This window comes from Aulostomus chinensis, chromosome 14, assembly GCF_037954235.1.
Source record: "Aulostomus chinensis isolate RoL2024-O1b breed Wild chromosome 14, RoL_Achi_v1.0, whole genome shotgun sequence".
In the NCBI taxonomy this organism is placed as follows: Eukaryota; Metazoa; Chordata; class Actinopteri; order Syngnathiformes; family Aulostomidae; genus Aulostomus; species Aulostomus chinensis.
Genome location: NC_141333.1, coordinates 106,187 through 117,700, shown reverse-complemented (window position 1 = coordinate 117,700; position 11,514 = coordinate 106,187). Strand labels below are relative to the sequence as shown.

General features: G+C 44.0%; 1 protein-coding gene across 4 annotated transcripts; it reads right to left on the bottom strand.

The window, feature by feature from the left end:
* On the bottom strand, positions 1–5,215 carry misp (mitotic spindle positioning). 4 transcript variants are annotated; one of them, XR_015119179.1, is made up of 6 exons: positions 5,132–5,215; positions 2,223–4,014; positions 1,461–1,480; positions 1,221–1,381; positions 1,107–1,145; positions 1–406 (listed from the first exon to the last, which is right to left on the bottom strand). XR_015119179.1 is itself a non-coding variant. In XM_086223844.1 (5 exons), the coding sequence occupies exons 2-5, from the start codon at positions 3,889–3,891 to the stop codon at positions 317–319; spliced, it is 1,959 nt and encodes a 652-aa protein (XP_086079970.1). In that variant the 5' UTR covers positions 3,892–4,014; positions 5,132–5,215; the 3' UTR covers positions 4–316. The 4 variants fall into 4 exon arrangements, 1 of the variants encoding a protein (XP_086079970.1); XR_015119178.1 differs by lacking the exon at positions 1,461–1,480 and adding an exon at positions 547–740; XR_015119180.1 differs by lacking the exon at positions 1–406 and adding an exon at positions 722–740.
* Positions 5,216–11,514: the final 6,299 nt, after the last annotated feature.

The window sequence follows — 11,514 nt, the reverse complement described above, 5'->3', positions numbered from 1 at the left end:
AACGTCAACATAATTCAGACTGAACTTTATTTTTATTTATTTTCACTTTTAAACAATCAGAAACTTCCCTTTCTGTCTCATCAAAATAAAACACCAAAACCTTCATCAGATCCAACAAACTGCCTAACTTTTATTTTGACATCTGCTGCTTTCACGTCTTCTTTCTGTGCTGGCAGCCGATTGGTTAAGGTGATGACCAATCAGCAGCTGCCTTCTCTTCAATGGTAAAACATTTTAAACTGCTGAAGGTGCAAAGTCACTGAAGAGACTGAATAAACTGGGTGAACCAGAGATGGTTGCGGTTGTGGTTCTGGTCTCACTGGTCCTCCCAGTTGGCAAAAACACCGGCCTCCCAGCGCAGAGCTCGCTGGTTTTTGTGACGAGCAACTCGAGTGGATTCCACAACCTAAAATTATGAATATGTCAATCATATTAGCGCGCAGACACAAACACACACACACACACACACACACACACACACACACACACACACACACACACACACACACATACACACATGCATCACCACCACCAGGTTAAAAATACCTGCAGCACAACAGGTTTTATTTCTCTTTGATCTTCATCTTATTAGAAAGAATCATGTTTGCTCTCTGCTCTTTAGAAAGGTTCATCATCAGCTGTTGTTACTACCATCATTAGTCGTTGGTGGTTGTTCGTTAGTGCCGCCCTGACTCTGTTGGCTTTGGTCCTGACAGGACTTCTTGAGCTCTAACAAATATCTACAGCCGCCACACACAAGGATAATTAGTTCCTCTTAAATTCATCTTCATAGGATAGAATAAAAGCTCCAAGCAGGCTTTTCATGCCATGACTATGTATATGTATATGTGTGTATATATATATATATATATATATATATATATATATATATATATATATATGTATATATATATATATATATGTATATATATATATATATGTGTCTGTGTATATATATAATATATATACGTATATATGTATATATATATATATATATATATACGTATATATGTCTAAACCTGTTGTTTTCTTTTTCCAATCAATTAAAAACAATTTGCAGGTGTGATTGATCCACTGGGACAGATTATTGACAGGATCTGAATTACCTCATTGTTGACATCGTCGATAGGCTGGATTCCTGCGTACTGAAAGGCAAACAGTGATGTCATGATTTTGCCCATCACCAACATGTTTCCATCCAGAAACGTTGTCTCACTGACCGAACTCTCGTCCAGTTTCAGTTTGACTCGCCGCTCCTCAAAGTCTTGCAGCAGTGTCTTTGTCAGGCCTCGTAAGGGGGGGGCAGTATGGGCGGTCGCTGATGAAATGGGGGACCGAAGGATGAAGGGACGAGGGGAGGAGGGCAGTCTGCCAGATTCACCTGAAATGACATCATGTATGTCACTGTGATTTCAGCAGGACTTGTGTTGACCTCTGATCTTCTCGGGATGAGTAAGTACTTTGATTATAAGGTAGTTTCCTGTAAAGACATGAACATGGTAGTATAAGATGAGTGGTTCCCTACTGCAGTTGTAATCCATTACTGCAGGAGTAATCGTATTACTGTCTCCACAACTTGCAAGGTATGGACCAGGCTGTGCTGGAGGACTGTCCTCCTGGTCATGTGACAGGAGCGTTTAACAGGCATCACTCCTGGTGACTGATTAGCCAACGTCCATTCTGAACTTTGGTCTTATAGTTTCTGCTCGTGTGCAGTGTGACCTGCCCATATAAACATGCAGCTACAGCCCACTAAGCTAGCTGAGCAAGCTATGAGGTAATCAACAGTGTCAGGTCACATGACTAAATGATTTCTGATCTGACGGCTGTGTCAGCAGGATGTCACATTTTGCTGAGCTCGCATAATCACAACTACGACCACCAGAGGGCAACCATGTTCCCAGCGGAAAGACATTGAACGTCAAACTGGATACTTTCAAAGTAAAGAAGATTTACTTGCTCCGTTGATCAGACAAATTAGAAATTGTAAACCAACACAAACACTGTCCAGCTGCACTCAGCTTTTAAACTAAAATGTCTCCTTCAAGCATTTAACCCTTTAATGGACAATAATGTTTGCGAGTCTGTGACATGACCATAAAGTGGACATTCAGCATGCAGATATAAGCTATATAGCTTTTAAAAGCATTCTTTTTGTGTTTTTGTCTCGTACTCCTGGGTGTGGAAGCAACGAAAATCAAACTCAAAGTGAAGTAACACACCTGTTTTCTTGGGGGGGTAGAACTGACTGGCAGCCATCTTGGATGCCTGTTCCACCAGAGGAGCTGGAGAGAAGAGTGTTTGCTCCCGGGACTCCCTCAACTCCTGCAGCTCCTTTTCCCGTCGCAGAGCCTCCTCTATCTCCTTCTCAATTACATTTGGACCTTGGTGAGCTCTGGTCTGCAGGCCAGTGGATTCCCTCCATGTCCAAGGTGTGACCCAGGTCATGTCCTGCTGAGGTGTCAGTGATACAGTTGGCATTAGGGAGGAGGATGCTGATGTCATGTGACTGATGGGGTCTGTGTGGTCAGGGTGTCGATGAGGACAACAGGGGGATGGAGAGACTTGAGTCTTGTCTTGGTCCTGCAGGTCTAGTGGTGGCAGAGTATCTTCATCTTCCTTCTTCAGGTCCTCCTTATTGATTTCTTGCTTGAGGATGAGGCACACTTGATTCTTCTCTTTGGCCATTAGCACTGACTGCAGATAATTGCTTTTGATCTCGACCATCTCTGAGCGGTTGTCATTGTTCTTTAGGCCTCTTGTGTGACGTAGCTTCTCTTCACGTTTCTGAACCAACCGGATTTCCCTCTCAATAGGGGTCTCATAGGACTTTCCATTCCTGCTGTTTTTGTGAATGTTGTCATGGTGCCCACCTCCACTGCTGGTGTAGCACCCTCCCACCTCCGGTGAAAACTCCCCCAAAGCAAAGTCCAGGTCAACAAGGGTGCTGCTCAGACTCTCCTCAGTCGGGCTAAGTGGCACCTTTCGCCCTGTGGAGGTCTTACTTTCACGTGGTGATGTAGAAATCATGGTTTCTTCCACTGATGAATGCAGGTTTATGTTTGACCTCATGGGGCAGGCTACATCATTCCGTCTCTCCTGCTCCAGCTGCCGGAATTGCTGTTGGGCAGCGCTGAAGTTGATCTGGTCCATGTTGATAGTCCCAGACTCAACGGGCCAGCCAGGTTCTGGTTTGGAGCTACCTGGACTGTGGCTCACACTCAAACCTTCTATCAGCTTGTTTGTTGGTCTGGTCAGATCCAGGTTCTCCAGCACTCTCAGCTGGTCAGTGAACTTTGTGTTCTTCTTTGGGGCTTGGCTGCGAATGATATCCCTCCGCAGCTGCTTTTCCTCATCCTCACCAACCACTATGACACGATTCTTTGGGTCCAGCATATACGGCAAATCTCCATTGCCCTCTGTGAACAAACTTTCAGGCTTCCTGCTGCGAGTGTAGGCCTGAAGTTTGAAGGCCTTGTCCTCCTTCAGGGTTGCCAACTGAGACTGCCGCTGAGACGAGACCATCCAAGCTTGGTTTTGCTCTGCCTCAGGACTTACTGGATCCTCCACAAAGGAGTAGAACCCACAGTGAGAGCCAGAGCTGCTGCTGGGAGTACTGGGAGTGCTGGGAGTGCTGGGATGCCACTCGTCACTGCTGTTCTCCCCATCCTGCCACACCGAGACCTGCCGGGCTCGAACAACCACATCTGCAGCCTCATCCTCATGCTGGGAAGAGATGAGCACGGAGGACATGCTGCCAGATACGGAGACACTTTCAGTGGCGTAGGGTGGTTTGTTGTCTTGGGCGGGCCCAGTTATGGTGCGCAGGTCCGATGACTGCAGTACTGGGGACAAAGGCTTCAGTACCCATCTCCTTGGAACACTGTCCATCGCTGCAGGGGGCGCTGCAGCACTAGCAGCAGGCAGAGACTCTGACAGAGGGAAGTGCTGAAAGGAGCCTGAAGTTTGGAAACTCTGCAGAGTCAGAAGACCCTGACGGCCGGATGAGATTCTCTGTCATAAGAGAAAAGATGTTACCATGGAAACGACAGTAATCAGGTCTCTATGGAGACAAGGGAGAGGATGTTTCTATGGAGACAGCAGAGAAGATGGGCTGGTTGCTATGGCAACTGAGCTGCTGTGTTTTTTGCTTCAAAGATGTTCAGGAACATCAATAAAGTTTGATAACTGAGTTTATTACAGCACTAAAAGTTGCTAGAAAAGAATGTTGAGGTGAACTGAAGGTTCAAACCAATAATTCATAAAATAATTCATATTTAAATGTGACAGAAGAAACTGACTCATCTTCTGTAGTCATGTGATCAGCCAACCAACTAGTGATCACAACCTAAACAATTTTTGGGCTTTGACATTTGACTGAAAAATGAGTGTTGCTTTATATTTTTGCTCATTTTTTTACAAATGAATTGAAAATATCTCTGAAAATATTATAATATATATAATATGATATATATATTATATATTAAGGAATCCTCAACAATGAAAGTATCTTCATGTGTTGAGACTGAGACTAAAGGAGCATGGCGATTCGAGACATTAGTGTTGGCCTGTGACTGTAGGGGCGTGATAAGCTGCCCCTCCAGCAGTTGGACTCTGCCGTCAGCTGATAACATGCCAGAAAAACACTTTGGCATCCAGGAGACAAAAGTCAACACCATCAGGACAAACTTCACAAGCTTCACTCCTCATCAAAGCTGCCATGACATCGGCAGCCAGCAGGAAGCACCGGCATCGGCTCCCTCATGTAAACAAATTATAATATGATGATTACAACATGAATAAAATGATCATTACATGATCTGAACATTAATCATGTGATTGTGACATGAATTACATGGTTATAATTCTGTAACAAGTTTAGAATGACCATAATTACAAAATAAACACAATGTGCATATTACATGTTAATGAGATTAATACTATAAGAATGAATAATCTGATTTTACCATGATTGTAAATCCTGTAACATAACTATCACATGGTTATAACATGAATACCGTGATTAATAAAATTATCACATTAAACATGTTTCTTGTCATTACAGCTGATTTTACTAGTGAGGGTTTTCTGTTAAAGACATCTGCTGATTATCCAGCTTCTGTTTTCTTACCTGACGTTAGTTTCCAGCAGCAGAGAAGAAAAACCCACTAATGGGACAAAGTTCAGCTTCTAACCTGCAGTCAGACTCCACCCCACCCCCCCCCCACACACACACACCACACACACTCAAAAACACACCACATACGCACACCACACACACACACACACACACACACACACACACTACACGTGTGTGCGCACACACACCACACACACTCAAAAACACACCACACACACACACACACACACACACACACACACCACACACACACACACTACACGTGTGTGCGCACACACACCACACACACACTCAAAAACACACCACATGCACACACACACACACATGCCTCACAACCTTACACACACTCAGGACTGTGTTGCAGGTGGGGGACAGGTGGAGATGAGGCCTCCTCCTCTGTTCAAGAAACTAGATGACTTCTCTCTGTCTCCTCTGGTCCAGATCTGGACCTGCTGTCCTCAGAGGAACATCCCTCCTCCTCCAGGTGTAGGGGGGACAGCAGAGTCTGGACCTGAGCTGGAGGCTCTCCTGGTCTGGGCCACCCCTGGTATGTGTTGGTGTACAGATCAGTGTGATCCTACTGCCTGGACCACATAGACTCTGGTGCTGGTCTGCTGTTCGGGTGTTTGGTCCTCAGGGCAACCAACTTCTGCCTCTGAGGCTTAATGGTTTGAAGTAAACTAGGATGTGTTTGCTGAAGATCCTCCTGAGTTCTCTGACACGCCTTACACATCAGGACTAACTGTGTTGTTCCTTTTTGTCTCCTCATCTTGGTGTGGTTAGGGTCTCCAGGAGGTCTCGAGGAACAGAAACCCTTCAGACCTGCAGCCCAACTGGGCTTTTGTGCAGACCTGAGTACTCTGTCTCACAAGTGCAACAACTGGTACCAGTACTGATCACTGGTAATTCTTCTGAGTCTTCCTGGGCACCTGCCGGCATGACAGTGTGTTGTACTTGTTACAATATCAACAAAGTATCTTAACTTTTCTTACCTCCCAATTTCCTCCAAAGTTCCCAGGAATAAAATGTCTCTAAAGACTTCCTTCTTCAGCCAGACCAGGTGTTTCCACCAGGAAGTTTGAGGGTTACAGCCTTGGAGGTGCCAAAGAGTCTGAGGCCACCAGCCTCCTCAGGGTTGAGAGTTGCAGGCATCTGGACTGGGACCACTTTCAGATGCTCCCAGTTCACTTGCACCACACATTTGAGTTTTCCAAGTCTATCCAGAGGCCTCCCCGCCATCTGACCCAACTCTACACCTGATGGTGGTCTTCTGACAGCTTTGCCCTTCTTTTGACCTAAGTGTCTAAGATTCGTGGTCTCAGGTGTGATGATGCAATCACCAAGCATGGGCTTAAGGTGCTCTGGTACCGAGTGCACTTGCTAGCATCCATATACTTGAACATAGTGATTCCTCATTAACAATGCTGGACTGAAGTCCAACAATGAAACACCTACAATGTTTGAGTTTTGCTCCATCAGTAATGTTTGTCACCACTTGTCAAAGTGTCAGCCATCTGTGATTTTAAGAGGTGGGACTGCTGGCATTGACACGTCAGCAGGCGGTGCTGTTCTTCAGTATTTTCTGAGCAAATTATAGTCAGGTGAGACTTAAGAGTTGTTCATGTGTGGATCTTTAATATTTAAGAATTAAGCAATTGAGTTGAGCAGAATGTTCTCAAAAAGTATCAATTATCTTTTTATAATTTCTATTATGTATTTAAAGGTCAGAGTAGTGTGTTTAAAATGTGAAAGACAAATTAAAGTAAGGAACGGACCCTGGATCCCCCTTTGAGAACCCCTGGTAAGTTCTGGCAACTAACCCTGCGACGTGACCTGCCAGCCAATCAGCTACTCTCCAGTCATCTGCTGCCCCCTGCTGATCACAACTGCTCAATATAAACACAAAGCGCTGATGGCAACACTTACCTTGACATCCTGGTCCAGACTATGACATATGACCTGCCAGGGAGCCGTGTACCTGAACATCCTGCTGGTTCTGGTCTGGAGGATAACGTGATGGCGATGGTGGTGATGATGATGACGACGATGATGATGATGATGATGATGATGTCAGTCACACAGCCAGCAGCAACCAATTACAACCCACCTGCCAGATAATGTTTGTGCCTATGAGTAAACTTGGACCTACATACCACACAGATGAAGAATAGAACCCCAATTTATTATCAATTCATCATCACTAACTAGAACCTCCAATCAATCTGAGCTTGATCAATATTTAATAAGTGATCTCCAAAGCATGGGTATGATGACATCATCAGAGGGGAGGCTAGAACAGTGATTAATAACACTGTCGTCACTGTGGAGGGAAGAATTACAGGCCAGAACGCAACTGCACATCATCTAGTGACATCACAGCCTCTGTCACCTCACCTGCTTCTTCCTCACCATCTGCAGGTTGACAGTGTAAAAAGAGCCAGGGAAGCTCTCACTGCCATGTTTTGATTGTAAAACCCCACGAGAAAACATTGGCTTTGTGATTTTGGGCTTCAAAAATAAAATATGATTGATTGATTGAACATGTTGTCAATGAAGACACTAAAACTGTGAACCCTTGATGTTTTTCTGCTGACTCATCATTCAAGGATGTACAGGATGGGAGGTGGAGACATCTGCACTCACGATTCACAAAAGAACACACCTGCAGCGGCTCATGTTTAGGGTTTTAAAAGAATTCATGATGATTTCATGATTATTTTCAGACAGGACATGAGAAAACTGTTCGGTCTCCACCTGCATCAGCCGACAAGCATCAGTGATGACATCAAATAATTGGCATCAGAAAACATTAACAAGTTAAGAGTCAATCACTGTGGGAGAGAGAGAGGCATCATGATCAAGTGGAAAAGGGCAGAGCTGAGATACCAACTGTTTTTGTTAATTCCTCTGCTGATCAGCCGATCACTGACAGTAAACAGGTGATGATGATGTCACAGCAACAGACGACTGACTCACCTGCGGGCTCAGCTGCTGATGGATGAATGACAGAGAGAGAGAGAGAGAGAGAAAGTGTGTGTGTGTTCAGTGAATGTGCATGTGTGCTGCTGAGCAGCGTAAATTGTCAGGAATGCTGCTGACCGACAGAAACAAACAATGACTGACCACTCCACCCCCTCCATGAACACACACACACACACACACACACACACACACAAACACAGAACACAGTCATGTTTACAAACCTTCCTGCAACTTCCTTGAGATTGTGTGTGTGTGTGTGTGTGTGTGTGTGTGTGTGTGTGTGTGTGTGTGTGTGTGTGTGTGTGTGTGTGTGTGCTGTTGGAGGTTGCTGGTACTGTACTGGGCAGCTCCCACCATCTTAGGCCCAGCTGATGATGTTGGCTTACAGGTCTCTATCACCTTTGTGCAGTGCACAACCTGAAAGAATCATAACATCCTCAAAATCATATCCAAATATGTTTGTCTTTCTGTTTTGGGCAGATGAAATCAAGCCAAGTGTACTAACATTTACACTCTTAATTCCAGGACTTCAAACATTGTTATTTCTGTTTACACTGTCAGTATAATCTCACCATGAGCTTTTACTTAAAAGAAAGATGTAATTCACTTTGTACATTGTGGGTCATTCCAGAAGCGGAGTTTTGTCTGACCTGTCTAACTGTAAGACTGGAATGATCCACCAAGCAGTCCAGAATTTGAAACAGTTCTGTTGAGTTCCACTGTTGAACCAGGTTGGTATGTAAGTATGTATGTAGGTGGGTAAGTACATATGTCGGTAGGTATCTAAGTATGTATGCAGGTAGGTAGCTAGGTAGGTAGATGGGTATGTAGTAGGCCTGCACGATTAATTGTGTTTTCATCGTCATTGCGATGTGAACGTGCGCGATAAACACATCGCAAAAGCTCCTCTGAAATGCGATAAATTTTGTTTATATATGCCATGCTTTCACACGCATGCTGACATTTGGCCAATCAGATGCAGCCCTGGATACACGGTCCATGCATGCACACCGTTTAGCCAATCAGATGACACCCATAGGTAGGCAGACAAGTCAGGACAATGGCGGAGGTCAGAGAGCAGAGCAGTGAAGTTGCAGAGGAAATGCTTGTGGCTCAGAAAAATAGCAACTCCTCAATTTGGCAGTACTTTGGATACAAAAAAGATGTTTTGCAGACTCAGGTTCTGTGCAGGACCTGCAGTGCAGTAGTAACAACATCTAAAGGTAACACCACCAACCTCCATCCTCACCTGCTGCACCACCATAAAGAGCTGCACGAGCAATTTAAGGCCAGTCAATCTATAGCGCAAACGCCGCGCAGCAGGAAAAAAGCGCGACCAACACAGCAGTCCATTGCTCAGAGTTTTGTGAGGGCGACTCCATATGAAAAGTCCTCTAAATGCGACACTGAAATTACGGAGGCCATAACGCGCTATGTGGCCAAGGACATGATGCCCATTAACACCGTGACCAGACCCGGGTTTGTGAGTCTAGTCAACAAACTTGACCGACGGAATTATTTTTCCGATATTGCTATTCTGAAACTGTATGAGACACGTAGGATGACGGTGGAGTCAGAGCTTGGCCTGGTGGACCGGGAGTTTCAGCTGAAAGCACGGTGTCTACAGACACAGTATTTTCCAGGAGAACACACTGGAGAGAACATCGCGTTTGGCTTATATGAAGCTCTGACCAGCTGGCTTCCACGGGAGGAGCAGCTAACCTGTGTCACCACTGACAACAGCCCGAATATTGTGAAGGCAATCAAGCTGAACCACTGGGTCAGACTGCAGTGTTTTGGCCACAGATTGCATCTTCCTATCGGTGAGTGTATTTGGTGTACGTGACATTATTATCAGAGCAGTGTTTTACCTACCATTGTAATAGGGGGCCGCCCCGCCCCAAAGAAGATAATGTTAATTTTGTTTCATTCTCTATATAGCGACAGATCATAATGGAAGTAAATATAAAGTTACCTTTCATATAGAACAGCTCTATACCTCGTCCAAAGCATGGATCCACCCATCAACAAGAGGGCAAAGCAATCACTTGGCAGTTTGCTCAAAAGCAATCCAGGTCCTACCTCCACCACATCATCCACAAATGCAGGTGAGGGTCAACAGCTACTGACTGTCCCCCACCATTGACAGTGAGGCAGACCCGCTGGCTTGGTGGAAACTTCACCAATGTTGAGTAAACTAGCGCGACGGTATCTGTGCATACCTGCCACTAGTTCACCCTTGGAGAGGCTCTTTAGCACATCAGGAAATGTGGCAAGGCAAGGCACGTTTATTTGAGTAGCACATTTCAGCAACAGGGCAATTCGAAGTGCTTTACATAAAACAAGCATAAAAAGACATTCAACATAATTAGAAGAGTTACATTGCAGCTAAAGTAAAGTTAGAGATAGAAGTGGTAACATGTCAGCGTGCATGTTTGAAACCTACCAAGGTTAACATGCTGGTGTTCTTGGCTAAGAACTAACCCTGAGAGAATAATAAAGGGAGTTGCTGACCCTAAGAGTAGATATTTTTTCTTCATTTTTTGTTTGTTTTCCAATTAACCCTCCTATTCCAGTTATTTCATATTTCAGAATCCTGTTGTAGTGGAAAATTTTGCACCAATTGTACACAGGTAATTTATTTCTCTTTTCTCCCTGATATTATTTTACTTTAAGAGATATTTTTGTTTTTGTTAAGAGCAGGGAAATTAACTTCAATTTGTATTTCTAAAAGATATAATATCATGTGTAAATTATTATGTTGCTTTTGTTCAAAAGCATGCACAAAAATATTTTGTATCCAATTTTTATTTGTCATCAGCTATTTAGTATTTGAGAGTACCTAAAAGCAGGGAATGTATTAAAGCTGAAAAATCTTAAAGAGACAGGAACTGTGAAACTTGAAACTGCAAACCAAAATATTTTCTTAGATATCACAAGTCATATCATCATTGCAATATTGAAGAGTGTCATCACACATTTTGCTCATATCATGCAGGCCTAGTATGTAGGTATGTAAGGATGTTTGTAGGTACAGTAGGTAGTAATGTAGGTATTCAGATTCAGAAAACTTAATTTATTCCTGTGGGCAGCAATTTAGGGAGCAGAGTGGAACAGTTGGTAACACAACAACAACAGCAAAACAACACAACAACAGCACAACAACTTACATAAAGTAAGGAAGTGCCAGGAAGTCTACTCCTCCCAGGGTTGGCAGCAGTTGCTTTGTGAAGTACAAGATAGAAGTTGTAGTACAGTAGAGGTAGTAGTGCACAATAGATAAGTAGTATAATTACATCAGTGAATGAGAAGTACTTTGCAAAGTTTGTGGTATGTACAGGATGAGTCGTAGCATGAATAGAGTATAAATACAGTTGCAGCACATACAGGAA